The following is a 27,504-nucleotide window of genomic DNA, read 5'->3' as shown; positions in this document are numbered from 1 at the left end:
TTGGTGCATTAACTAATTCTTACCACTGTTCAAGATGAGTAATTAATAGAGAATAAATCAAAATTAAGACTAATATTTGCTGCATTAATTAGTTCTTCCCACTGTTCATGATGAATAGCGTTCAACGTTGCGATGGAATGGGTGATGAAGGCGAAGGGCATGTCGGCCACGCAACCGATTCATGGGGCGAAATCTCATTGATGAAATCAATTAATGGCCGGCGTCACATCCCCACTGTTCACCCCTCAGCTCCCCAACCAAACTATTATTAAGAACAAAAAGAAGATGGGGAATAAATTTTTTTTCATTAAATAAACTAAACTACTGTTTAACATTTTATAAGAAACAGACAACCACAATCGGGCTATGGTGATTGAAATGCAAGGCAAACGAGAAACGAAGATAAAAATTTGTAGGAGAGGGAGAACTCTGTTCAAATGGCTCATATTCATGGGCTTAACTGATAAGATGCCTTTGAATTCTGTTTCAATCTTGAGTATAATAATAACTCTCTCGCAATCGTGAGTATAATGACTCTGTTTCAATAAAATTTATTTTTCATTCAGAGTATGATGATTTTTTCCCCCAAAAGCAAGGAAAATTCACCTTTTTTTCAAACGTTTTCTTTGAAAACTTCTATCAAGCATATTATCAGAAAATGATTTTGTTGTCTTTGAAAAGGAGAAAAGAAAAGTTATGACAACATTTCGAAAACATATTTTCTGCAGGACGACAGTGTAATAGCATATGAAGATGGTGAAGCAAGTGAAAACATAGAAGATGATGGAGATTCCTGAAGATAAGGTTTCAGACCTTCGAAGTTTCAATTCGTTAAGAGCATTTTCATTTTGATTCATTTGTAGAATCTCTTTTTCATAAGGAAACTTGAAAGAGTTAAATTCTGTTTAACTTTCTTCTACATTGAAAATTTTGAAGTAAACATATTGCTGATGTTGTCAGTTATCATATATCATTCATCCACTTTACAACTCGTGTTAGTGTCCAACCAATTAAACTGAATTACTCTGCTAAATATTTTAATGTAAATTTCAAATGAAATAAGAGAGAAAGAATAATATAATCAGTTTTTTGGTCACAAAGTGAAACACTAGCTCTCACATGCTCCAAATTCATTACAACATTCATTAATGTCGTAATTAAGCTTTTAGTTTGGATTTGTTTTTAGCAAACTAATAAATGACGATTATAAAAACGTATTGATTATGCTTCATAATGGAAACACGTATTGTTGTTCTTAATAAGTTAAATAATGAGCATGGACATGAAAACCCAAATACGCCACTTAATGGAATAGTTAAACGATCGATCTGATCAGATGATGAAGATAAAGTGCCATTTGAATAGGGAAAGTAATTAAGAATGAAAAGATAATGCATGTGAGATTCTTAATTACAAAATTAAAGAGAGATTAATGCAAAATATATTATTTATTATTATTTATCAACAACATATGCATCCATCGAATCTCTGAACATGGAATGAGAAATATTTTTAAATTTGGATGTATGAATCAGTCGATCAACTTATTTTATAATAAATATATATATGTTCAGTGCTTTATTTTTTAAATTATAAATTAAATGAATATTAGCCTTTTGATCGATCGGTTGAGCCAACTGTTGCTCTCCAATTTAAAAACACTGATCTACTCACTGCCCACTAACGAGCTAACAAATCCCACCATTATTACATTTTGATTTGTGTGGTTGTAGAACAAGTAAAGTAATTAAAATGATAAACTCCGGTACGATTTAATTTAATTAATTAATGAGAAAACAAATGATAGTTGTTAAACTTAAAACACTTCAGGTCAAAAGCAAAAAGGTAAAGCTGAAAAAGAGAAAGAGAAAGGGAAAGGGAAAGTGAATTGAATAAGAAAGCTTTTTTTTTTGTTGTTGTTTAGAGAATTTATTTTTAAAACAAAAGAAATTAAGCATTAAAATTCCCGTTCCAAGCATGAATTCGACGTCGTCTTCGATCTTCTCGCGGCGCTGTATTCTGTGTCCAAATCTATCAGATCGCTAACTTTTGCTGCCTGTTTGATATCAAGGAACATAGCTAGCTCCGTCCTTGCCCACGTCGGCGTCGGCGCTGCCGGCATTGGACGACTGAACAGTCAGCACCGACATGCTCGGCGACGGAGGCGCATCGCCGGCTGCCGAATGGCGGAGGTTGAGACCGGGTGGAGGTTGAGGACGACACGTAGCGGAGGAGATTGCGGAGGCGAGGGAGATGGGCATTAGGCAGAGGCCCTTCCCTTGCAGGTACTGCATCGCCGAACCCATATCTTCCTCCAGCAACTTCGCCACCTGATGCTCCGCCGCCGTCAGGCTCTCGTTATTACTTCCCGGCGTCCCTGCTCCTCCTGATCTTCCGACTCCGCCGCTCTGATGTCATGTCAACATGCGCGTAGAAGAGTCATATCAATTAAAAACTACCTCAAAACGAGCCGAGTTGAGAAGATAAGTACCTCCGAAGACCTGTCAGCGACGAGCGGTGCGACGGCCGCTGCGCCGCCCAACCTGCTCATGCTCAAGACCTGAACGCTAAATTAAATTTAATTACTTACATGATCGCATAGAGAAGAGCATATCAATTAGACAATGGAGAGATGAAGGGAAGACGTTGCCTTGACTTGGAGTTGGAGAAATTTAACGTAGTCGATGATCTCGTCCAGCATCGATGCCTTATCCGTCTGCAGTTCGTCGACGAATCAAAAAGAGAAACAAATTATTAAAAGGTATTAATGCAGATTCCAGCGTGAAGAGGAACCTTGTTTGCGTTGGGCACCAATTCCTGCAGAGCTTTCATACGCTCTGCGATTCTCTCTCTCCGAAGCTGCCGTGGAAGAACAAAAAGATCAGAAGCTAGCGTCACCATGATACCAAATCTCGAAACAGAGGCAAAAAATGTCCCCGAAAGCCAAAGAGCATCGAAGATAATTAACATGGATAAAAGAGCGAAAGTAGCAATTACTCTTTCGGCGATGCTGTGAGGATCCGTCGCCTGCCCTCTTCTGGCCCTCACCCTCGGCTTTGGTGGTGCAGTACCTCCTCCGGCGGTCCCCGAAGCCGTCGCAGTAGTCGTCGCAGGAGCCTGCTCCGTTGGAGTAGCAGCCACGTAGTTCTGAAACAGTTCGAAAGAAATACTAGCTGATTAACATCCGAACGCTACTCTTGGATTGAAAGAGGGAAGCAAAATTGATGGTCATGCGAACCTGGGGATGTTGCAGAACCTGCTGATGGAGAGGCGCTTGCGCCGCCAGCGGAAGCGATCCGGTATTGAATCCATCGTTATACAACGCCTCGGCCTCCTTCCACGCGATTAAAAAATCGAAAATTTTTAGCCCGAAAGGGAAGGGTTTTAGTAGGGTAGCAAGAGATCATTTTTAGAAGATGAAGGCCGTACGGTGGGATTGGGCGATTGGAACGGCGGATCGACTTCTCCTCGGGATCTGTCCCCGAAGATGCCAGAAGTCGAAACCCCGGAGCCGCCGTTTCCGAGGGAGAGCGGTAGCTGGAGGAAGCCCCCAGGCTCACCCCCGGAAGCTGCATCCGGCGGATGCAACAGCATCTGCCCCCCGAGCTGGAGTAGCATCGACGAGTCCGCCGGCGAGTCGCCGGGGTGCATCCGGAGCCGCGAGGCGAGGAGAGACGACCCATCATACGGCGCCGCGTAGTTCAATCCCTCGCCGTCCGGCGACTCCTCCAAAGACTTATTCGCCACCAAAATCGACCTGTTCCCCAACCCCAGCGGCCAGGCAGTCGGGGCGAAGCCCGACATCATCTGCTCGAAGAAATCATCGTGGCCGGCGCCACCGCTGCCGTTCGGGAGCTCCAGCTGGAGCGCGGGGTGCGACGACGCCATCCCTTCCATCTCCTCGCTGCTATGCTGCATCGCCACCGCCGCCGGATTCCCGCGTCAGAATTAGTGCTCCGATCTCTCTCTCAGCTCCCTCAGTCTTCTCGGTGGGAAGAAAGTGGTCGGCCATGATCCTCATTTATAATTTGGAGTCCAAAGATTGATGCAACAACTGAGCTTAACAAAAGCCTCCGCACTGACAATTCCAAACACGAATATTTCTCTATCAATCTTAAATTACTATTAAAATCATATTCAACCAAACCCCATCTTCATTTATAAAATCCATAAAATTTAAAAGAATCAAAAAGTGGGAGGATACCGGCACACACCCTGCAAACATGCTTAATATTTAGAATATTATTGGTCAAAAGAAAGAAGAAGAAGAAGAAGAAATAAAAGATATTTCAAACAAAACGTGAATGAAGAGTGGTTTTTAAATTTGCAACGTAACTCAAACACATAGTGGTGGAGTTGCACGAAGACGACTACTACCGATTCTAGCTAGTTTTCTAATTTATTTATTCTAAACGATAATGTACTCGTGTTGTGTCACAGGGATGAATGCATGCATGCTCGCAAAGTGGAAACACTCGTGTTAGTTGTTCATTTGAGACGGTGGACTGGTTTTTTTGGTTAGGTCTGAATGTTGATGGGTGGCGTTCATCATCTTCCTTGTCTGTCTTCTTCTTTTCGCCTGACAAATATTACCTTTCCAACACATCCACTGATGGCGTACCTGCAGCTTTCTCAGTTCCATGGATGGCACTCAAAAGCCTGCCCTTGTAGCTAGCCAGGGTAAGCCGCTCGGCTCTCCGTTGATTGAAGAACCTGTCCGATCGACTTATCGAGAATTCGAGATCGATTTGTTTCTTCTTGTTTGAAATTTCATTTGTTAATAAAAATAGTGTAGAAGTTGAAATTTGATCTTAGAAGAGCAGATCATTCACGAGCTTCAAATCTTATAAATGACTCAAAAGTTGAAGAGAATGGCAGATAATTTACAAATTTGATAAAGAAAAATTAAGATGTGACCCTTTTTAGAAAAATATTGAAAGGATCCAGCTGTTTAATTAGGTTTCTGCAAGTTGTCATTTAACTATATTACAGTAAATGTCAAAAAAAATAAAGAAAATACGAATGAATTAAATTACATAATTATGGGTACAGATAATGGTGGATGAGTTTGTTCATGAGTTGACGATGAAACAGTAAATAAATAAATAAATGCTAATTTGAAAAGCTTTTAATTTGTTTTCCTTGTCTTTTAAATGCTGAGGCGGGAGCAGTAGGATAAGGCTTAGAAAATCTGTTTATACATTAGAAGTCCAATCGATCAACAATAAGATTTTCATTTTAAAAAAAACTTATTTTGTTCTCGAATATGAAATTATTTGTCTTCTAAAAAATTCTGTCATTAAGTAAAAATTAAATTTATGATTCTCTTATATTTATTTTTGGACACAATGTAAATGTTGTCACAGTAGACGTAGCTCTCATGCCGGGAAACTTCGACGAAGGTCCCTCGGTTTTGTCCAGCTCCTCCGCCCTCCATCATCATCCACACCATTTCTACGGTGCCCTGAAATCCACCTCCATCGTCTATTTATACTCCCTTCCTCGTTGGGACGATCGACAGCTGTTCGATCATTTGCCCCGCTCATCTACCATGATACGTAGCTATCACAAAAATAATGGCATATCTACATGACAACTTAGTCCTGAACTCCGAGCACCCAGCTGCCACCATTCTCGAGCTAACAGCTTCCTCTCTCCGATGGCCGGAATGCTCCCCGGCGTCGAATGCGCCCGCCGCCGGAGCTTTGGCAACTCCACCAAATCCTTCTCCGGCTCCAGGAGATCATCCTTTTGTCTCTACACGACCCCGCATGAGATGCGTCACGGCATAACCTCCACGGTACAATATTAATTTAACCGTACATCAACCTTTCAGCTAGTTAAACTCGATCATCGCAGCCAAATTGCTAAATTATCAGCAGAGCAGTGTCTTGAGCAAGGAAAGCAGTCGCGAAGCACTTGGAACCGTTGCCAGGGAGGCCAAGGAGAGGTTGGACGCAAAACTTAAGATCCAAAGGTGTACAACTTACTTACAATATCCTACTCACAATTCTCATTCATGAGGTGGAATAACTAATTAATCTAATTAATTAGTTGATGCCTTACTGCAGGCAAAGTGGCTCAGGAAGCGTGAAGGTGAGGGAGCAGGAAGAACAATTAGTAATGAAGAATCTAATTGACAGTGGTGGGCAGAGGGAGGTGTTCTGTGGAACGAAGGGTTGGAGGAGGTGGTTTAAGTGGAGCAAGTTGGGGTGGGAGGCAGCAGAGCCAGCGGATTGCGCCGTGTGCTTGGAAGATTTCAAGGCAGGGGATGTTCTGGTTCACTTGCTGTGCGATCACAGGTTCCACTGCGACTGCGTGATGCCGTGGCTGGAAACCAGCTCCCAGTGTCCATGTTGCAGGACGTCAGTCTTCTCTATTTGAATGATAGTTAACTGGTTATGTAATTTAGTAATTAAGCAAAGAGTTAATGTGAGTCAGCTTGTGCATAGATGGTGAAACTAGTGAAGAAATTGAAGATGTTTAATTGGTTATAATTATGAAAGAACTAACAGAATTAATGTGTGTTCGATGGTTGGGCAATTAAAAGGATGGAAAACTGAAGAGAACTGGCAATCTCTTTGAGGAATCCTACGATCTAGATCATAAGTTAATGCCTATTTTTGAATAGTCATGAGCTAAATGCTAAAGAATTAAGCAGACTAATAGTTAATGATTATTTTAGAATAATTTGAATATTCATGTCGTTGTCCCATGTACATAAACAAACAAGAAGATTATGAAGGCGTTTGGCTGTTCTTTCATTCAGGTGCTAAATGGGTTTTGTCGCTGTCTGCCTGTCTCTATTTGTCGCAGAGACTGCAGGTGAGTGGACAAGGATGGGGCAGAGGTCTTCATTATTTTGTAGTCAGACAATAATGTTTCTGTTCCTTATTATTCATTTTGCAGATTTTTTTTTTCACTAGAAATTTATCTCTTGTAAAATATCTTCAAGAGCCTTAATATTACATCAATTATACTAATTTAATTTGAAAACACTTTGCTAATTGTAATTCCAACAGATGGTTCGTGCCCTTGTTTAATTTGTGAAATGTTTCTATTTCATTTTTTAAAATATAAATTTAAAGAATTTATTTATCATTAATCTTTTGACGTTATTCACCTTTAGCAAATTTAATGGTGTCAAAAAAATAATATTAAATATTTAAAAAAAGGAAAAATTTTTTTTACATTTATTAATTTTTAAAGATGATAAAGATCGATTTAATAAAGGTATATTTTTATTTATTTAATTATATTTCTTTTTTTGTAAAAAAATAGTAAATTTTCTTATAAAATTAAATAGACATTCATCTCCTATTTTTAAACATTCAATCCCCTATTTTTAAAAACTTTTTTAGCCACTTTTGCCAACTAGTTTGACTAATTAAAATTATTAATTTTATATTTCAGCATGTCTTTAACAAAAATATTTATAAAATTAAACAAAAACTACCTTCTAATTTTTGTTTTTTTAAAAAAATCAATCAAGCTATATTTCCCAAACAGATTTGAGTAAAAGAAAATAAGCTATTTTCAAAAATAGTATTTCGATCCAGAGGATATTGAAATACCTAAAGGTCTTCGACACGAAGTTCCAGAGGATATTGAATTAGTTCTACGGAGGCAATAAAGCTCATCGCTTCTGAATTGACAAGCATAGACTTCAGAGTCCAAAGGCTAATTATTGAGATTTTGAAACAAGTGCACTTAACCTAATTGACCTAATGATTATAGCAGGGCCGGATACAACTTGCGTAAAGCATCCAAAGTGATTCTGGAGAGTGCATTCCCATGTATGCAGAAAAATAGTTTTGTGGTGAATAAAAACAAGAGGTTGGTTTCTGGTTCCCACAATTACAGAAACCTAAACCCCTAAACTCTATACCCTAAAGTTTTGTGATGAATAAAAACAAGCGGGTAAGTTTCTGGTTGCCACAATTACAGGCCAGGGAATACAAGTTCTTTCTGATATGTTCAGGGACTAGAAATGTTTTATATTCGGCTAAGCAAGGTTGAGTATTGAAGCATGAACTTCGAGGATGACTCAATTAGTATCCTTCAAACTTATCCCAGAAATATTCTCCTTTTCTTTTTTTCAGAGAAGACACAAGGATGATCATTATGCTGATTTAGAAGCAATGATGGGCGAGAGGAACAAACTATGTGCAACAGAAAAGATGGGACTAGAATATTTCAAGATATCCTACAGCACTGGCATATTCTACAACAATCACTTTATAGTTTTATTAAAAAAAAATCCCGTCCCTTTTTCTAAGACGTGGACAATTCTCACCATCTTATTCAATGAGACACAGGTATGTGGCATATTGATAGCTATCATTGAACATGAGAATTTTCACTGATTAGGGACTGAGCTCGGAGAAACACCTTCACTGACATCTCTACGGCACAGAGGGCACACCCTGTAAGCACCAATAAAGAAGCTACAAATTAAAACAAGGACACAAGGCATATTCACAAATAGAGGGAAATAAATATATATACCGATGAATCTCTTTCAGCCACTTATCAACACAGACCATGTGATATTCATGGTGACAGGGAAGGATTCTTATGGTATCCCCATGCTCATAATCGGCCAGACAAATGTAGCATCTGAATGGAAGAGAATTTCCATAATAAATGTGACTGACTAAAAGCAGTCCAATTAGGGATTAAAAAAAACAGCAATTAAAATTCCAACATGAACAATTTTTTGGGTTTCTGGAGAAGCATGCTTTATTCTATATGTCCACTTTCTGATGGGAGTGATAAATTTTAGTTTAATTTAGAGAGAAACAGCAATAAATTCTTTTTTATTGTCATCCAAAGAACCACCTCTAAACCATATTGGTCAAAAATTCATGGAAGAGTTGACCTTGCAATACTAGTTTTACTAACAAAATGAATATTTATTTTGAACATGATTGTCTAACCTCAAATGATATTTTATAATTATGACTTAACTAAACGATAATACATATTTCTTCAGTTCAACAAGCTATTTATTCCTAATTTTGTTTTAAAGCAGCCAAATTCTTGAGAATAATCTGGGAAGAAACCTGACTTAAGTGAAGAAGCTTACCGTTCCACATTATCAACGCTTAATGCAGTTTCAACTTTTTTGTGAATCTTTGTTGGCAAAGAGCTGACAACAGATTCCGGAGCAGTGACCGAAACAAATGAATGTGGAAGTGATCCGCGTTGGCGATGAATCTCATCCAATACCTGCACAGTAATAACACCGTGCATATAAATTCAATGAAAGAAGAGGCACTGAAGTAGTTAACCACTGTCGTTGTACCACATTTTTTTATTTTATTAGTATAGTATTTTATGAAAGAAAACCTTGGCACAATGGTAAAATTGTTACTGTGTGATTATGCAACAAGCAATTGAGCATTGTGTGGAATTATCATGCGAGTCTCCATCTTTATGAAGCATTATCAAACTACTACAATGTTTGACTCTAAAAATTTACCATTGTTGATATGATATCAGCTTCTATAACTGGAAAAGAAAGGGCAATCAGTGTTAAGTATTGAAATCTAAGAATATGCAACTTATCTGCTAAAACATAATCAAGGAAACTTGCAGTTTTCATCATAAATGGGAACTTTTAGTTGAACAGAATCTGTTCAATATCAAAGCATTCACTAACATGTATATAACTGATTTCAATCAAAGATTGTTAAATATATAAATTTCTTGTGGTATAAACTAATCAACTTATATCCTTAAACACATTTATAATATAGAAGAACTCATTACTCTAATATATGTGTAATGTTTTGTAGAGATCTATCTCTATCAAAGAAAACACAGTTTGGTCAGTTCCAACAGTCTTGTCATAAGTAAACGGAAGAAGAGGTCATTCACTTCTTATCCCCTTCAAAGTAAACCATAACTGTCAATTGCAGAAGAAAGTCAAACCAACTGAACAAAGTTTCAAAGTCTCACTTTTGTTTCAAGCTTTTGGTTTGACCAGTAGATTTTCACACCCCTATATATGAACTCAACCATATCACATGTTAATCCACTAACAATGATTTCAACAAAAAAAATAAAATACACATGGGGCTAGCTTTATGAACAGATATGAGCATCAACAATAATAACAAAAATACCCACCTCAAACAAGGCTTCAGCTAACACAAAAATTCTTGTTATGCTGGCTCGAGTGCTTGACACCTCAGTCACTAACAGTGTGCAAGAGCATGCCCCATCATTGTGCAAACCAGATGGGCAGGTTTGTCCATCATTATTACTTAAGCCAGAGCGAAGCCGCTCCCTTATCTGTACCAAAATGGATGCAACATCAATAAGCAAAAAATTTATCTACATGCTACAACTAACGCCAATCATATTTTGAGTAAGAAAAAAATGTATGATAGTATTTGAATGATATAAGGTATTGCATATGCATCATCCATCATGAATGTGCATGTTATTTCCAAACACGTACAATAGCAAACACAGAACAGTAAAAACAATATACTCCATAAAAAATAATAATAATAAACAATATTATTCAGGTAATTCTCATAAATCAGATGTTATCAATAATTTAATCAAACATGAGGTCATGCTATCATGGAAATAAAGGAGCTAGTATGATGTCAAGAACCATGAATAACAAAAATTTACAATATGAAATTAAATTATTAATATATGAGAAATAACATAAATAGGCGGGAAAAAATATCACCTCAGATCTTGAATGCCAACTAACTCCATTTAAACCATGGCGTCTACGGCGTAGGTATATTGAATCATCATCATCCCTATCTCTAAAAGCATGATCACCAATGTCTAGTAGCCACCTATCTTGATATCCTAGGTCACTATTTTCTGGAGATGAAAATAATGATGTCGAGTCGAGAGTTCTATAACTCTGTCTAGAGAAGGCATCCCAGAAAAGCCTTCTAGTGTTCCTTCGCGATTCACTACTGCTTGTCTCTCCAGGATTGCTGGAAACATCAGAGGAGAGGCTGACCAAATCAACATGAAGGACACTTCCAGTTCTCTCCTCAATGGATCCTGTTGATGTTGGGGCATCTGAACCGAGAGAAGATGCAACAAGTAAATCTTCAGCTGGAAAAATTGTTGTGGATAGACTTGGAAGAGGAGCATGGTCTGTATCACTAGTAGGGATGCTCATAGACTCTGAAGAATTAGCTAAAAGCTCGTTTGCACTCAAATCCCCAGGTTGGAGTTGATTTGTGGTACTTGAGAAGCTTAGCAAACTAAAGGAATCATGTTGACTTGTGCAACTAGCAACCTTGCACAATGGAGATATAGTGTCAGTACTGTCATGTTGGATAGAGGCACTCGGTAGATCAGAAACCCTCCCGGAATGATATATTTGTCCACAAGAGTTCTCCAAGTCATCTGAATTGGCACCATTATTAGTTTGACGAGACAAATTGTCAACACTAGTGGAGCTAGAAGAATTTGCACCATTATTGGTTTGACTAGACAAATTGTCAACACTGGTGGAGCTAGAAGACCCATTTTCTTGGGTAATGTTTAGAGATGACTCCTTGACTGAGATTTGGATATTAGAAGATATCAGAGAACCACTGAGTGCTGCTTGGATGACTGACTTCTCTGCGGGTTTATGTTCAATCTGCCAACAACAATGCATAATCATACAAAGAATTAATGCAAATACAGAAATTATTTTTTAAAAAAATTAAAATGTCTAAGAGTTATTAGGCAACACCAAAAATGGAACCAATGGAACCAAAGCATTAGGCAAAAATAGGGAAATAAACTAACTTAGACTAAAACTCACAGAAACAAATATTATAAGGCAAAAATTTATTTGAATGAGGGGAATCCTTTAAGGAATTCCAACACAAAAATGGAAATAAACTAAAATCAATCGAGGTAAGAGATAATTCTATGCCTAAAAGGGCTCAACTAATTTAGGAAAAAGACAAATTATACACTAGGAAATGAACCATATTAACTCAAAATTCTACTAAATTTTTCCTAGAGATCAAAGTATGAAAATTAACAGCTTTGGAACGTCCTTTAAGGATTTATTCTCCTAGAGAGATCTTAATACAACTCTTAGAAATCTTACAACAAAATCATTTTCCTTTTTGTACTGTTGGCGCTGGCTCCTCCAGGAAAAAAGGCGTTGGTGCCTTCTAGGCTTCAATAAAAAAGGGCAGTCTGGTGCATGAAGCTCCTGCCAATGCGGGGTCTCGGAAAAGGGTATATTATACGCAGCCTTACCCTGCTTTGCAAGAGACTATTTCCGAGAGTCAAACCTGTGACCTCTAGGTCACATGTCAACAACTCTATTGTTGCGCCAAAGCTCCCCTTCACCTTCTAGGCATCAATATGGACAAAAATTGTTCATCTAGGATGAGGTGATGCGCTTTGGGAAGTGATCTGACAGGAGGGAGGTGTTATCAAACCAATAGAACAGGAATCAAGTGCTCTGCAAGTAGGCGTCAAACCTAGCATGGATGGAGCTTGTCAGAAATGCTGCAGCTCGCTGGTTTGTGGCCAAAGTTGTTGGTGCTACAGTAGCATCAATCTGGGTTGGTGGTTATTTAATGTAGGCATTAAAATGGAGTGTACATGCAGTGAAAGGGGTGAGGATCGTAAATCCAATTGTACTCCTATAGAAGGCAATCTTAGATTCATGAGAATTAGAATGCCCCATCTAAATAATTTTTTACACACATCATCAATAATATGACTACATTGTGATTTTAAATGATGACCATGATTTGCCGACGACAAGCTCACTGGAGCCTCAAAGGAATTCTAGCAAAGTGTTCAAAGCAACCATTGCAAAACCTATAGCACAATGGCCTTGGTGGAACCATTATCGATTTACTAGTGGGTTTAGGCTGGAAATTGAAAGAGAAAGTAAACTGTTTTCATCTACTTCAATACAAGGAGCCTATAATGCTCTAATAACCAAATATTATCTTGAGCAAAAGAAATTTTGTTACAAAGATCCATGAACTAAAGTTGAAGAACAAAAATATCTAAAAATAGAATTGAATTTAACAACAATATTCAAAGCTTCTACTTCACCCAAAATTATTTTGTTACTGCTTGAAGGATATGTATCTCACAAAATTTCACCCAAGATGGTTCTCAATATAGGTACAAAAGATCCAGAGTTCATGCATAATTTTCCTACTTTAACAAATAAAGTAACTAAAGATGACAATGCAATTATTTCATAATTCTCGGGCACAAAAATATATTTATAGAAGACACCATAAACAAACATGCATAGACAAATGTGTTTGACTAGGTGTTCTTGATTGTTTACAATATGCAAAACACATATCACATTCAAACAACCAATCCATTTAATGACAACATTCATAAGCATTTATATAAATCACTATATTAAAACCTTGAGATTGTTTCTAACTCATCCTAAAACATATATATTCCAACGTAACAACTCAAAAATGTGCCTATTCTAATGCAAATTTGATGTTTGTAGCTTAAGGAATCATTCATTATATTGTAGCTACACTAAAATTTGGTGGAAACCAAATTCCTAAAGAATATCAAACATTTTTTATCTAGATCAAATAACTAGTTATGTAAGTCTCTCTTTCATTTTCTCAAAACATTAAATCGGATTGATAAATTGCACAGAATGTTAAATTAAAAGGTTAACAAAGTTATAGGATCTTTTAGTTACTGCATGGAAACTCCCATGTCCTCTGAATAATCGGACTGTACTTGGGAGTATATTGTGTGTAACCACATAGCATATGCAATTTCATGTGCTTCCTTGGATGATAAAGTGTAACTCACAAGAGCCTATATTTCATTCCAAGACAACTGCTGTCATCAGATGATCCAATTAGTATTCAGCCAATTACATCTAAAAGGCTTTCATCATTCAGTACATTTCATCACCTTACATGGCATAGAAGGCCTTAAGAACCTAGAATCATGACGAAATCACAATATCATCGTCGCGACGTAAAGTCCAATTATGAGGAGCTAATCCATTAAACGGACTAAATAAATTGATTACCAATTTCACATCATTACGAAAATCAGAAAAATCACTTGAGATAAAGGGAAAAAAAACATCACCTGAAAATGAACTAGAAAAGAGCACGAAAAGCAAGCAACCTTTCGCCAAACACGAAAACAAGCCGTTCACCAGTAAATAGGCACCGTAACTGAAGAAAACGAAAAACAAGGGCTGAAGTCTTAGCCCGATCATCGATTTAGGACCTGAGGAGGGTCGGTGTAGGAGGCTGCCGCCGCGGCTCCGCCGCAGAGGAAAGCAGCAATTCCAACCCTCGGTCGGCCTTCCGGACGGTGTCGCGGAGATCGAGAGGCCAGGCGACTGCTGCCGGAGCCCATGTCTGGATTCAAAGGATAGGACGAGAGAAGACGAGGGGATGAGAACACCACGCCAGCGAGGGACGACCTACGAACACTTTAGCCACTTCTTATTTTTAACCTGAAAAGGGAGAAAAAATAAATAAAGGAATAAGATAACACCGCAATAAATAAATAATAAATATAAGTATATATTTTTGAGGCTGTGTCCCATTTTATCCGATAATTTGAAGAAATGTTATATGCGGCTAGAAAATAATAATAATAAACTACGTATGTGGATGGTGGAAGAAATTAATAATTTATTGAATATTATATGTAATGGTTAATATATAAATATATAATATTATGACTACAATAGGAACTTGCGTCAGAATTTGTTTTTTCAAGATAATTAAGTTGGACGATCTTCCTCCACACAACTTGTATTGAAAATTGGAACGAGGAAAAGACCTGCCTACGAGCGTTTTAGTCTGCAAATGGCTCTTGAAACAACTCAAGGCATGATCACTACTATAGTATGCTTACCGAGATGAAACTCCCTTCATTATATATGAAAACTAGATCAAGATATCATTTGAAACTGGTCGTTGGCTGGACATGCTTGGGCCACGCATCGAGCTGTGTCGGGTCATTCACTGGATCATGCGGCTATCCCTAGAGCAAACCACATGCGACAAAGCATGGGCTGTAACGGTGTCATGCTCATGGACATAGCACTGCGTGTCTTTTTGCCTATTGCTGAAAGGTGTGCTGCTGCGCATGTATAAACGCTAGGAGAAGATTTGAGAAGAAGCCCCATTCTGAATAAACCAATTTGATGATGACTGCCACAGATAAACAAAATGCGAACGACTTAGAGAAAAGATAAGTGATTGTGGCTTTAAACATCAGTATGTGAAAGTATTACTGATGTTGAAAGCTACCATAGCACTGTTAAAGCATGGTTCCTTTGCTTTAAAGATTCTTTGCCCATACATGTTTGTTCGAGATAAGGTCTATTTTTGCACTCTTCACTCAATTTTATTGGGATGCCCCACTTTGCTATGAATAACATGACCTTCTGGAAATGACAGTTTAGATTTTTCATTTGTCGATAAGGTTTGAGCAGTAAACGTGGAAACACAGTTTGATTCTAAATAACCTTGAAAACAAATAAAAAATAGACAGCACTGGTGAAGAAGATTGCTATATTTGACTGCTGCTATAACTCTCTCATACAATGATTGTATAAAACAATTTCTAACTTCAAACACGTTGAACCAGGATTACAGAGAACTATGATCTTTTGATTTGCTGATAAACACATGAGCAAAATTTATTGTCATGAATGTGTAGGTATGCTAACACCCTGAATCTTGTATCCCTTTCAGGAATATATATATATATATTCTTCTCTTGCGGATGTAGAGGGTTTTTTTTTTCTTTATAAAATTTTATGCGAGATGTAGATTTAAATTCTCAATCAACTACTAAAAAAATCAGAAATGTGGAATACTTGATATGCACTTTATGCTACTTCTTGAGAGTTTCAGAGCATAATTTCAACTGTGTATGTTTTTGCTAATTATTTCTGATCGTACAGGAAACACCTGCTCTGGAAGATGCTCTATCTCGTTTGACTGTCTTTGAACTTCGTTGTCTTTGTTTATAATGCTCGAAATAAAAAGAGAAGTAATTTTTGTAAAAGGTCTCTTCTTTGTGCTCTCTATCATTTTGCAGCAGTTTGTAGCTACAAAAATCTCTCAATTATAAAACCGTCAGGAACATGTTATGTGTATTCCATTATCTGTGGTTTTAGCTAGGCCGGTTACTCTAGATAGTCAATAGGATTGAAATTTCATGTACTGATGATTGATTGTGATCAATTAATGCAAGGAAGAGAATCTCCTGATCGATCTGGCAATCTAGCAAGAATAATTTCAACGTGTTGATAATAGCAAGATTGGAGATGTGTGCTGCTGAGATTAAGACAAAAGGTGATGACATTTATTATGATGTCCGGATGTTCAAACAGCTCATTTTCTCTCTTTCAATTATTGTTTAGTTCATAATAACTGGACACGACTAAGTGGACAACCGGCCTCTCTATTAATTATCTTTTTTTAAAAAATATTTTCTTGTTTTACTTGATTGAAAATTACGAGTTTGCTGTTCAATTGCAAGCGCCACCACGCACACATGGTGTGACTCTGCCATGAATTTTAAGTGTTTGAACAATTAATAATGTTAGAGCATTATATCTCAAGAGTATCTTATTTTTTGAATTTATTTGTTATACGAAATGTAGTCATACAATATATCTAAGGATTAGTTGGCTAAGAAGATCCAGATACATTATAAATAAGAAACAAAATATGGATCTAATATGTAAAAGGCTTCTTCATGGCTTCATGTGAACATTGACTATTCTCTCCATAGATATCCAAGACAAATGGATAACGATATCCTTAAACAAAAGAATGAAGATTAGATTTGCGTCTTCTACTGTGTAAATAATACACGTGAAGATATTGAATGACATCATCTCCGTTAGGGCACCATGGCCGGCCATTGTCCCCATCCCTTTTCCCAATTAAGAACACAGCTGATTTAGGTCATGGAAGAAAAGAAAAATGTGTAGCTAATAAACTAGTCTTTTAGTGAAGGGGCAGGAACTTTCTTTCATGAGCTTTTGGTCTGTATAAAAAATTTAAAAATTTATAATTTTACTCCTCATAATTAGTTTTTTTTTTCCATCTTGTTTCTCTAATCGAATACTATATATATCTTATCCTCTATAATTTACAAAATAAAAACAAAATATTGATCATGTCTCTATCAATACTAACTAATTAAGAGGAGCTATTTATAAATGTGCGTTAGGATGAAAATTCAAAAAGATAAAATTGTAATTTATGATCTCTTTTTAAATAAACTTCTTTTTTTGAAATATATATATATATATATATATAAACTTTAATTCCATGCTATCCGATCGATCAATAGACCATCTAAATATGATAAATAATTTAAATCTGAACGTCTTTTATTTTATTTTTTACAATTCAGATATTTAACTGATCTGATTAATCGTAAAAGTGGGATCCAGCCTACGAACCGCAAACCGATAAATAAATATAAAAGCGCAGTTCCTCACTTAACATGCAATATTCATTTTTCATCCCACAAAAGAGATTTGTGATCATGTGAAAAAGATTTTAAGCGAGAAAGCATTCCAGACACCAACCGGTAAAAGTAAAACACTGCATTTTGCTCCTGCATGGACAGTGACAACAGACAAAATCAAGTTGCTCGTCGACTGACATTTGGAACTTAGTGCTGTATTTCCACAATTGTCTTTAAAAGGCACCTTTTTCGTGCCCAATGTTGCATTCATCGAGTGGTCACACAGCTCTACTTCACTGCCATGGCCACCAGTTCTCTGCTTTATGGCAATCTGATGCCGCCAAGCATGAATGCAAGGTTGCCCGCAGCTCCCAGAGCGAGCAAGAACTTGTACCAAGTGCTAGCGCTCGAGCCGGAGAACGTCGACGGGGTCGAGGCGGTCAAGAGAGCCTACCGGAGTATGGCGCGGCGCCACCACCCGGACGTGTGCCCGCTGACGGGGAAGGAGGAGGCGACGAGGCGGTTCATTGAGATCAAGAAGGCGTACGAGGTGCTGTCCAACCCTGTGCTGCGCGAGAAGTACGACCACCAGTTGGGGCTGCTGGATTTAGCAGCGGATGGGGAGCAAGAGGAGAGGAGAGTGCTGTTTCCGAGGGAGGTGTGGATGGAACAGGTCCAGGAACTGAAGGGGAGGTCGAGGAGACGAGCGAGGAGGAAGGAGATGGGTGCTTGTGAAAAAATCTGAAATTAAAAAATATAAAAAACGTGTTTGTTTTTGAATGATTTTTATAAGAATCGTCAATAATTTACAGCTGAATGCATGAGCTAAGAGCTATCTATATATATAGTGACTAAGATATTGTTTTCAGTAACTTTCAGTTTCGTATATCCTATAAACATGATAATTTGTGCTTTGTAATTATTGGACTACATCGTACGAGTGGATTGCAGTATAATTCAGGTGGATAGATGGATTATATTTTAGGCATCCATACGGTGAGCCTTTGACAGTTGACTCGCGGTACATATGTTTTGAGAGATGTATTGAGATTAATATTTTTGTAAATATAGAAGATATATGCTTAATCCAGCAGATTTATTTTTTATCAGTTCGACTGAAACAATAATGCCCTGTAGGCTGTAGCCAATTAATTTTAATTCAACGGTCTTACACGGTCAGTGCCACACGACATTTATGAGGATAAGTGGTATATGCTCAATCTAGCGGAGTATAAATATCAAATAAATGCGAGGATGGGTTGATCTTATTAGTTGGTGGAAACCCTTATGACGTATCAAGCTGGGATCGAAGTGGAACAAGTAGTTTTGTTTTTTATGGTAAAAAAAAAACTAGTTTCTTTATATATTTTTTAAATATGCATATAGACACGCATATCAATCTAATTTCATAAAAACTGGAGGGCGATATCCACGTGTGAGGCAGAGAGATCTGTGTCAGCAGATGGAGAGCTGCTTCTGAAGTTTCCCATTGGTGTGCAATCTATCCTCTTCCAATCCCGGATCTCACTTAGATTTGTTGCGTCCCAGTCGTTCATCTTCACTCACTAAGACCCCTCTCTTCCACACCTCAACCCCTTAATTCAACCCACCCGTTAATCGAAGCAGCATCAGCAATGGCCATGGCCATGGCCTCCACCTCTGCCGCGGTAGTCCTCCAAGGCCTCTCCACCCCTTTCCTCTCCGGCTCTCGGACTCTTCTCAATGCCACCATCGGCGGGAGGTCCTCCGCGGCTGCGTCTCGTCGGCTCATCGTCGTCGCGGCCGCCCCTAAGAAGTCCTGGCTCCCTGGTGTCAGAGGCGGCGGCAACTTCGTCGACCCAGAGTGGCTCGATGGCTCGTATGTTTTCCCCTTTCACCATCATCTCCATCATCAAAAAATGGGGATTGACCGAAGAAACGTCGTCTTTTCTACCGTATGATGAGTACAGGTTGCCGGGCGACTACGGGTTCGACCCGCTGGGGCTGGGGAAGGACCCGACGTTCCTGAAGTGGTACAGGGAGGCAGAACTGATCCACGGGCGGTGGGCCATGGCGGCGGTGGTGGGCATTTTCGTGGGGCAGGCGTGGAGCGGCGTACCGTGGTTTGAGGCCGGTGCAGACCCGGGCGCCGTGGCGCCCTTCTCCTTCGGCTCGCTCCTCGGCACGCAGCTCCTCCTCATGGGATGGGTCGAGTCCAAGCGGTGGGTAGACTTCTTCGACCAGGACTCGCAGTCCGTGGAGTGGGCCACGCCGTGGTCGCGCACTGCCGAGAACTTCGCCAATGCCACCGGCGAACAGGGATACCCTGGCGGCAAGTTCTTCGACCCCCTCGGCTTGGCCGGCACCATCGAGGGCGGCGTGTACGTACCCGACTTCGAGAAGCTTGAGCGGCTCAAGCTGGCCGAGATCAAGCACGCCAGGATCGCCATGCTCGCTATGCTCATCTTCTACTTCGAGGCCGGACAGGGCAAGACCCCACTTGGTGCACTGGGATTGTAAATTGTAAACATGAGGCTTGGACGACAAATGTATTATAATCTACTCTAATGTGTCATCGTGGTCATAATTGTATCACTTCTAGAGTTACTTAAGGCAGCACTTAGTCTTCTCCTGTAAAAGATCTTGTATATTGCTGTGATTAATTTAATTACAGACTATTTATTATGTGGGAAATTAGAAGTTAATTTGTGTTTACAAATTTGAGGCACATTACGGATTTGATAACAAGAGAAAAGGCCCCCTCCATGGCTCCATAATGGATTTGATTACATTATGGAGTTGATTTAATTATTTGTCGGAATCAAATTGAACAGGAAGAGGCGCCAACAGGAGCCCATTTACGTTGGCCTCCAGACTGAAAGTGGCACACAGAGTAGCCCAAGCGACGCGCGGTTAGTGACCACGGCCTTCTGCCTCTGGTGTCTCCCGTCGCTTGCGGTCCATAGAACGGTGAGCTACAGGTCGCCGCTGGATTTCCTGCACATCCGCTAGCTCGGTGTCCAAGAAGACGGACGAGTGGAGCTACGGTTGCCTTCAATTCTCCTCGGGCTGGCCGCCGATCGAGTGAATAAGGTTAAAACTGCTCGACAGAAGCCTATGTTTTCTCACTCGATCCTTATCTGAAAAATAGACTAAACCAGCTGCAATTATATACCATCATCCTTTTGCTCTGCCCAAGTTCACGTAACTAATGTATATACGACTAATTACCTCAGGTTCTCAGCTTAAAGTAATATGTATATATGTATGGTGGGCTTTCTGCACCGAATATTTCATATTCAAACTGGGGGGAAGAAAAACGCATAAAACAACTGCACCACTGGAAACGACGACAACATGATCAAAGGAAATTTGCTTAGCTTCCAAACAAAGCTCGCCATGTGCTCGAACAGCTAAACATCAAAAGGAAGCCACTTGCACCGCTGCTAAGAGTCCACCTTTGTATCAAACAGATACGCTCGTTGTTTATTAGATGTTATTTTTCATCTTAATTAGATCGCGATGGGATATATATGGATCAAATAGGTGCACTTTTTCAGCCGAAAGATGTCTACAAGACGACAAAACTGTAATATAATATTTCATGTTTACATTTAATACAGCGGAATTAATTAATTAAATTAGAGACCGGCTGTTTACTAGATTTTATCATCTCAATAATGTTCATCTCTTTTATGGAACAATAAACATAAAAAAGAATTGACATCGAAACACAATTCTTATTTCATTCCATCCTAATTAACCCTCTCGCAGATTTTATTTTGGCATTTCATCATCAAACTATTCATTGGTCAAAACAAGTCTAGGTATATAGTGCTAAAAATGATGTCCAATGAGATGACGATAATCTGATAATGATGGACAACGAACTTAGAGGAACAATGGAGATGTGAATTGATATAGATCTCCAATTAGATTCCTCCGAATGAATAGATTGTTTCTTTTAATTAGTTCCTTTTCTTTTTTGTGGCGAGAGAAATAAATTGGGAAACTAAAGCTAATTATGTGGTAGGACCATAAAACCTCAAACGATGGCTTAATTTGAGATCACAGAGATGAGTAGCTGGTGAAGATGAATCCCATTTTTTTATATACCATGACTTAATTCTGCTAATTAAAGTTTACCATTTTTTTCCAAATGCTCACTTTAAATCTTTGCCGGCCGATGTGTTTTTCTTTTTGTTGGATATCCAATATAATCATCACATACTTTTACGACATGTATAATTTTTTTTATAAAATTAAGTGTATTAATGTACATGCACCTTTTAATACGTACGTACGTACATGTGGTTCCACTGAACCGGCGGCAGAGCTTAAGGCCAGCGAGTCGAATGGAAGCCGCCAATACTCCGTCGAAAGGTGTGAGACAGCGATGACGACGAGGCGCATCCGCAGGAGCAGATGCACGGAGGCGTCGCGAATCTCAAACGAAAACTGCGTGGTGCTCGTGGTTCCTCTGTAGGGAGACATAAAGAACTTGAGGAGACACGACGATAATGATGGCACAGATCATTCTTAAAAAATGTTGGTAGCGAGCTAGTGCCCCTCGCAATTCTTTCAGGGAAGAATGAAAGTTTTCTTTCAGGGAATTATGACGACAGAATTGTTGAAGTAATTTTTAGTCGGGAATAAAAACTAACCCCCTTTGAAATTCAGTAATTAATGGGACGATCTATCTTAGCTCCTCCTATAAAACGTCTTCGAAAATGATGAAGTGCGATGTGATGGTTAGATTGGAGACCGAAGACAGCCTGCAAAATGACATTTTGCCGAAAGTTAAAAGCAGTATTGAATGCTATTATTATATATATTATATTGTGATCAAGACCACATTTATTAATTAATTATATCGCCGGTTAAGATATTGAATACGATCATGAAGTCTTGTTAATTAAGCTCAGCATGATTTAAATGATCAATTTGGATTGTAGTAGGCATGCACAATCGACCTTATCCTAATGAGTTTAGCCTGTCCTCAACAGTTGGAGCTAAGCTTGCGACCACGTGAAACTCTATCATGTTGGAGGACCAAACATTGTCCAGCGTAGCAGCCGCTGTGGAGGGGAGTTAGCTAGAAAACAGCCTAGCTAACTAGTTCATAGAAATAAATCATTTATTTATTTGAAAAAATAAATTTTTATTAGCTTAATATGTTCTTAGAAATTTATTAAAATTTATTGGCAAAAAAATCAAATGGACCACCAAATCGACCCAATTAACTAGCTAGTTCATTTAACTTGGCCAATTGAATGCACGTATTCACCAATTCAAATAAAGGGAATCAACGACTAACTTGACCAACCCTCTAGCCCCAATCCACATCAGTTGCCATCCTAACCCAACTAACTTAATCGAATCGACAACCCTCGATTGTAATACTAAATCAACCAAACTGACTTTATACCAATTATGTCACTCGATTGGCCTGATTGACTTACCTCTATTGCTCAACTCTTCCTACCCATGTGAACCACTTAACTCATCAGGCCTACTCGATTTGCTTGGACCACTCAATCCAACCACTTCGCGCTGATCACTTGGCTCGACGAGTTTAATTTGTTTGGCTAATTAGCTTCTTGGTTTGGTTAGCCACATTAGCTTCTCAGATTGATATTTCTGTTGGAGGACAGAATACTACCCTTAATAGATTAACTATAAAATTTTTTTACATAAAAAAAAACAAATAAAGTATTCGTGTAATATAATTTTTTCCAACATTGGTCGTAATCTGACAATTGGCTAGTGTATTTAGATCAATATTTCCTTTACTCTCTTTCTCTCTATATTCAAGGAAAACGGACTGTATCCCTGATTTCCTATGATCTATTAACTGAGAGAGAGACAATTCCTTTTTATGTTATCATTTTTTTTAATGAAATTCATCACTTCAGTACAGTTGATTTCATTATCATCTACGAGAAGGTAAATTGAAAAGTTACAATTGACCATTATGGAGGAGAGCATTATTTCACATTCATTGAGATATCATATTTTTTCTGATATCACTCAAGTTATTATTTAGACATCAATAATCCTTGGCAGAAGAAGGATTTGATCAGAACATAAAGATAAAATGGATGGATAATGAAGCCCGAAGCGACTGCCCAGCACATAGTGTGGCTCAACTGTGCCTTAACTCTAAATTCTTTTTTTTTTTGAGTTATTTTTACCAATTCGGTATGACAGAACATGTTGATTTTATAAACAAGTGTCGTTAAGGAAAATAGCTGATTGTTAGTACTAATGACGTTGATAATGAGTACGATTGACCACACTCGTGATGAATATTGACCAAAATACTAACAACAAGAAATGGAAATAATAAAATAATATATAAATAACATGTAAGCGACTGATCAGCATCCGAATCAGCTGTTCGGGTTCGAGCATGGGAGGAGGAAGTTTCCGGAAGCCAACACGTGTACAGGCCATGTGGGACCAACGAGGTCGCACGTGCAGTGGGAGTCTACCACGGACCCCCTGCCTCGAGCGTGCTCGGCTCCGGGCCCTCCTCCTCGACTCCACCCTCCGTCTCCTCCTATAAATCTTCGTCTGCCCCCCGCCATCACCTCCACCCCGAACTTCGCACCCCTCAAAAATCCGATTTTTATCCGAACGGAGAGCGGAAGCTTCCGTCTTTCCTTCGCTTTCACGATCACCGCTGCGACTCCGTCTCGTCGATCCATGACGAAGCAGAATGTCGTACCGGCGGAGGCCGTGGCGGCCACCGCCATGTTCTCGTACCCGACACCCCGCGCCGGAAGCCGGGTGAAGTACCTCTCACAAATCGAGCTCGGCGGCTGCGTGATCAACTCGTGGATGGAGTCCATGAAGGCCTCTTCCCCTACTCACGCCAAGGCGGCCGTCGACTTGGCGCCTCCCGAGGACGCCGACGTCGACGAACAGTCAGAGTGGGTGGTGAGTGGTGTCAGGTTCTCCTTCGGGATTCCTCTTCATCACATCCATGACCATGCGTCCTGTTCGCCACTAACTCTGTTTTGGCAGATGCGGCATCCCTCGGCGTTAAGCATGTTCGAGCAGATCGTGAGAGACTCTAAAGGGAAGCGGATCGTCATGTTTTTGGATTACGACGGGACGCTCTCGCCCATCGTCGACGATCCTGACTCCGCCTTCATGTCGACGGCGGTCAGCTCTTTGTCCTTCTTCTTCTCCTCTTCCCATGTTTCATCCTTCCGCAAGGATTCGATATCGATCTGTTTTCTTCTCTATTTTCGGATATCAGATGAGAGAAGCAGTCAAGAACGTTGCTAGGTACTTCCCCACTGCCATCGTTAGCGGGCGACGCCTCGACAAGGTACATTTCGATTGCCAATCTGTCCACTGTTTCTTTACTCACTCCGTTACAAAAACGCCGTTCAGGTGATTAACTTCGTGAAGCTTACCGGACTATACTACGCTGGCAGCCACGGCATGGACATCAAAGGCCCCGCAAAGGCCAGCCACACCAAGTCCAGGGTAAGCGAATTGCGCATCCAACTCTCACATTCCTCTCACACACAACTTTCTGCTTTGGTGCTTATTCTCACCTCTCATTTTGGGTGGTTCAGGCTACCAAGCCCGTCCTCTTTCAACCAGCATGCGAATTCCTCCCAATGATAGATGCGGTTCGTCTATCTTCTCTCTCCTCCTCATGCATCTACCCTTCCTGTCGACTAATACACCACCGCTTCCTCAGGTTTACAGGGCATTGCTGGAGAGAACCAAGTCCACTGACGGCGCCAGGGTGGAGAACAACAAGTTCTGCGTATCTGTCCACTTCAGATGCGTGGATGAAAAGGTTGGATTTTGCATCAAATTTGGCATCACATCCTCCCTTATGCAAGAACGGGACGAACACAAATCATTGTTGCTTTCTCAAATTCTTCCGATCTATTTGGCAGGGATGGAGTGCATTATTCGAGCAAGTGAGGTCTGTGTTGAAGGAGTACCCCAAACTGCTGCTCACTCAAGGAAGAAAGGTGTGATTTTGTTCTGTGCATCCTTCACTGGACAAGGGAGCATTGCACGTTACCGTCTAGCTATTATATGATTGTGACATGATTTATTGGTGGCCTCAACTGTAGGTGTTAGAGATTCGTCCCACTATTAAGTGGGACAAGGGGAAGGCATTAGAGTTCTTATTGGAATCACTTGGTATGCTCACAAGCATGCGTTAACATCAAATCACATCCATCATTTTGGTTCATTCTCAAATTAGTTCCAAGACCATCAATTTTTTTTCAGCCCTTACTAACCTCCAAACAATCTTCTTTTTCCCTCACAGGATACTCTGACTGCAAGAATGTAATGCCGGTTTACATCGGCGATGATCGCACTGATGAAGATGCATTCAAGGCGAGCTTCATATAAGTTGTGCTAGTTTGCAAGCTAAGTTAAATAGCTAGTGGTGCAAACATTAACATATCATCTTTTTTCTGTAATAATAGGTTTTGAGGGACAGAGGACAAGGTTTTGGAATCCTGGTTTCAAAGTTCCCCAAGGAGACATATGCCACTTATTCCCTCCAAGAACCATCTGAGGCAAGTGCTCATGGATGCTCCTCTCTCCTACGCTCTTTGATATATAATGATGCTCCACTTCATCTCAAGGGACCACTTGAAAACAACAATTAATGATGTGCCAAATCGTTTATGGCACTAAGCTTGATGTGTTTGTGCAGGTTAAGGACTTCTTGGTGCGGCTCGTCGAGTGGAAGCGCGCGTCGATGAAGGCTCGTTTTTGTAAATAGGATTAGAAGACGCCTATGAAAGCTTATGGGATTGAATTACGTACGGTCTGTGTAATCACTCGGGAAACCGAGCACTCCTCTTAATTAAAGAGGTAGAACCTTGTAAGTAATGGGCATTCAAGAAAGAAGGAATAACGATTGATTTCGATCTTTAATTACCTTTCATGGACCATATATAACAAATAGGATTAGTAAACTGATTGCCAAGTGATATGATGTACGAGGACATGACTTGATTCTGCTGCCATATTCATCTTGGTTTTCCTCAAACCAATGCAGCTTATGGTCCCAACTAAGTAGATTTTGTAATGCTTATATGAATACATATACTTCATGCTTGATGGTGTTCCATATTCCTCGTTAAGCTCACCATATCTCAATCAACAACCTGGGATTAGTTCTTTTCCTTTATTAATTTGCATCAGTCCATATACATCACTCGGACATGGTTCCCAGAAGAAATCAACTTAATAAATATTGCTGACTTGAGAACTTTAAAGTCATACGGCTACTTAAGTTCTCAAGAAACCATGGCATGTAACTTGCAAACTAAGTGATTGATTCTTCCATGTCACACACCATCAATCATCACATGTTTCAGAATTTGCACTAGCTTGGTTGCATATAAGGTTACTGATGCTGACATATTCATTTTCGTGATCTAAATCTATGGAACTAGAATTGGAAGGATTCTGAACATGAGTGAAACAGAGATCCACGTTCTGAATTATTCATGGAAGGTTAAAAAAGGTGTGGCAGCTTATAATTTGTGCTTCCTGTAGTTTTCAGGTGGTCCTTCAGTTTTCCTTCCTTTCTCACATCCATGATCGAGAAGTTCCACATCTGCTCCTCCTTCAGGTCATGGCTCATGGCTCCCAATCATGCATGATCCTTTTGATCCACTGCAGACTCCCATTTCTACCTGCATCGTTCTCGATCGATCCACATTCGTTTCCTCATAAGTTCCATCTTCGTTGAATGTAATCAATAATCTACTGTTCTTTTAGGAGTAAACTACAACAAAGCGGCGCTAGATCAGCTTCAAGCTTAACAATTAGTAGCAGAAAAGAAAACACCTACCAACTTAACATCTCTAGCTTTAGGAACTTCATGTTAATTGACCTCTGTTTATGCACATGCATCCCTTAAGTGAAATCTAACGACATTTCAGTATGAAAAAGAACAAAAATCTTGTGCTGGAGAAGAGAAGATGTAAGATAGATCTCTAAGAACGGAAGCTGTCAGAGTTGCCTTCTCATGCTAAGTTCAGCGGGATGCATGCTTTCGGTGGC

The 27,504-nt window shown here is 39.5% G+C and overlaps 6 protein-coding genes across 7 annotated transcripts; 4 read left to right on the top strand and 2 right to left on the bottom strand.

Moving 5' to 3' along the window:
* Positions 1-1,914: 1,914 nt before the first annotated feature.
* On the bottom strand, positions 1,915-3,975 carry LOC141844521 (bHLH transcription factor RHL1-like). Its single transcript, XM_074732558.1, has 7 exons — positions 3,430-3,975; positions 3,239-3,334; positions 2,998-3,147; positions 2,794-2,859; positions 2,651-2,716; positions 2,492-2,560; positions 1,915-2,408 (listed from the first exon to the last, which is right to left on the bottom strand). Exons 1-7 carry the CDS (start codon positions 3,916-3,918, stop codon positions 2,067-2,069), a joined length of 1,278 nt encoding a protein of 425 aa, XP_074588659.1. The 5' UTR covers positions 3,919-3,975; the 3' UTR covers positions 1,915-2,066.
* A 1,576-nt stretch (positions 3,976-5,551) lies between these two features.
* On the top strand, positions 5,552-6,503 carry LOC141844919 (uncharacterized). 2 transcript variants are annotated; one of them, XM_074732909.1, is made up of 3 exons: positions 5,552-5,800; positions 5,883-5,977; positions 6,072-6,503. In XM_074732909.1, the coding sequence occupies exons 1-3, from the start codon at positions 5,660-5,662 to the stop codon at positions 6,382-6,384; spliced, it is 549 nt and encodes a 182-aa protein (XP_074589010.1). In that variant the 5' UTR covers positions 5,552-5,659; the 3' UTR covers positions 6,385-6,503. The 2 variants fall into 2 exon arrangements, with proteins under 2 accessions (XP_074589010.1, XP_074589002.1); XM_074732901.1 differs by having other exon boundaries at positions 5,880-5,977.
* Positions 6,504-8,167: 1,664 nt separating this feature from the next.
* On the bottom strand, positions 8,168-14,473 carry LOC141844910 (uncharacterized). Its single transcript, XM_074732889.1, has 6 exons — positions 14,242-14,473; positions 10,712-11,632; positions 10,135-10,299; positions 9,089-9,231; positions 8,509-8,619; positions 8,168-8,426 (listed from the first exon to the last, which is right to left on the bottom strand). The coding sequence occupies exons 1-6, from the start codon at positions 14,371-14,373 to the stop codon at positions 8,360-8,362; spliced, it is 1,539 nt and encodes a 512-aa protein (XP_074588990.1). The 5' UTR covers positions 14,374-14,473; the 3' UTR covers positions 8,168-8,359.
* Positions 14,474-17,761: 3,288 nt separating this feature from the next.
* Positions 17,762-18,205, top strand: LOC141824434 (chaperone protein dnaJ 20, chloroplastic-like). Its single transcript, XM_074711724.1, has one exon. It carries the CDS (start codon positions 17,762-17,764, stop codon positions 18,203-18,205), a length of 444 nt encoding a protein of 147 aa, XP_074567825.1.
* An 832-nt stretch (positions 18,206-19,037) lies between these two features.
* On the top strand, positions 19,038-20,133 carry LOC141843648 (chlorophyll a-b binding protein CP24 10A, chloroplastic-like). The gene is made up of 2 exons (XM_074731706.1): positions 19,038-19,318; positions 19,410-20,133. Exons 1-2 carry the CDS (start codon positions 19,095-19,097, stop codon positions 19,957-19,959), a joined length of 774 nt encoding a protein of 257 aa, XP_074587807.1. The 5' UTR covers positions 19,038-19,094; the 3' UTR covers positions 19,960-20,133.
* A 4,014-nt stretch (positions 20,134-24,147) lies between these two features.
* LOC141821189 (putative trehalose-phosphate phosphatase 6) lies at positions 24,148-26,212 on the top strand. Its single transcript, XM_074708580.1, has 11 exons — positions 24,148-24,381; positions 24,469-24,609; positions 24,707-24,778; positions 24,844-24,939; positions 25,032-25,088; positions 25,160-25,261; positions 25,365-25,442; positions 25,548-25,617; positions 25,748-25,818; positions 25,911-26,003; positions 26,144-26,212. The coding sequence occupies exons 1-11, from the start codon at positions 24,148-24,150 to the stop codon at positions 26,210-26,212; spliced, it is 1,083 nt and encodes a 360-aa protein (XP_074564681.1).
* Positions 26,213-27,504: the final 1,292 nt, after the last annotated feature.

This window comes from Curcuma longa, chromosome 1 (assembly GCF_044706935.1).
Source record: "Curcuma longa cultivar G26 ecotype Majalengka, Jawa Barat chromosome 1, ITB_CL_G26_1.1, whole genome shotgun sequence".
NCBI classification, from domain to species: Eukaryota; Viridiplantae; Streptophyta; class Magnoliopsida; order Zingiberales; family Zingiberaceae; genus Curcuma; species Curcuma longa.
The sequence above is the reverse complement of the archived record's forward strand: the minus strand, read 5'-3'. Positions and strand labels throughout refer to the sequence as shown.

What these genes read in the sequence shown, in the direction of transcription:
- LOC141844521 (XM_074732558.1), bottom strand. Translation starts at nt 3,918, where the DNA reads ATGCAGCATAGCAGCGAGGAGATGGAAGGGATGGCGTCGTCGCACCCC. An exon ending in AGGTTCTGCAACATCCCCAG is followed by an intron (nt 3,148 to 3,238) that starts GTTCGCATGACC and finishes GAACTGTTTCAG; the next exon opens with AACTACGTGGCTGCTACTCC. An exon ending in TGGTGCCCAACGCAAACAAG is followed by an intron (nt 2,717 to 2,793) that starts GTTCCTCTTCAC and finishes GACGAACTGCAG; the next exon opens with ACGGATAAGGCATCGATGCT.
- LOC141844919 (XM_074732901.1), top strand. Translation starts at nt 5,660, where the DNA reads ATGGCCGGAATGCTCCCCGGCGTCGAATGCGCCCGCCGCCGGAGCTTT. An exon ending in GTCACGGCATAACCTCCACG is followed by an intron (nt 5,801 to 5,879) that starts GTACAATATTAA and finishes CTAAATTATCAG; the next exon opens with CAGAGCAGTGTCTTGAGCAA. An exon ending in GCAAAACTTAAGATCCAAAG is followed by an intron (nt 5,978 to 6,071) that starts GTGTACAACTTA and finishes GCCTTACTGCAG; the next exon opens with GCAAAGTGGCTCAGGAAGCG.
- LOC141844910 (XM_074732889.1), bottom strand. Translation starts at nt 14,373, where the DNA reads ATGGGCTCCGGCAGCAGTCGCCTGGCCTCTCGATCTCCGCGACACCGT. An exon ending in CCTACACCGACCCTCCTCAG is followed by an intron (nt 11,633 to 14,241) that starts GTCCTAAATCGA and finishes TGTTGTTGGCAG; the next exon opens with ATTGAACATAAACCCGCAGA. An exon ending in GTTGGCATTCAAGATCTGAG is followed by an intron (nt 10,300 to 10,711) that starts GTGATATTTTTT and finishes ATTTTGGTACAG; the next exon opens with ATAAGGGAGCGGCTTCGCTC.
- LOC141824434 (XM_074711724.1), top strand. Translation starts at nt 17,762, where the DNA reads ATGGCCACCAGTTCTCTGCTTTATGGCAATCTGATGCCGCCAAGCATG.
- LOC141843648 (XM_074731706.1), top strand. Translation starts at nt 19,095, where the DNA reads ATGGCCATGGCCATGGCCTCCACCTCTGCCGCGGTAGTCCTCCAAGGC. An exon ending in CCAGAGTGGCTCGATGGCTC is followed by an intron (nt 19,319 to 19,409) that starts GTATGTTTTCCC and finishes TGATGAGTACAG; the next exon opens with GTTGCCGGGCGACTACGGGT.
- LOC141821189 (XM_074708580.1), top strand. Translation starts at nt 24,148, where the DNA reads ATGACGAAGCAGAATGTCGTACCGGCGGAGGCCGTGGCGGCCACCGCC. An exon ending in GCGGGCGACGCCTCGACAAG is followed by an intron (nt 24,779 to 24,843) that starts GTACATTTCGAT and finishes AACGCCGTTCAG; the next exon opens with GTGATTAACTTCGTGAAGCT. An exon ending in CTGATGAAGATGCATTCAAG is followed by an intron (nt 25,819 to 25,910) that starts GCGAGCTTCATA and finishes CTGTAATAATAG; the next exon opens with GTTTTGAGGGACAGAGGACA.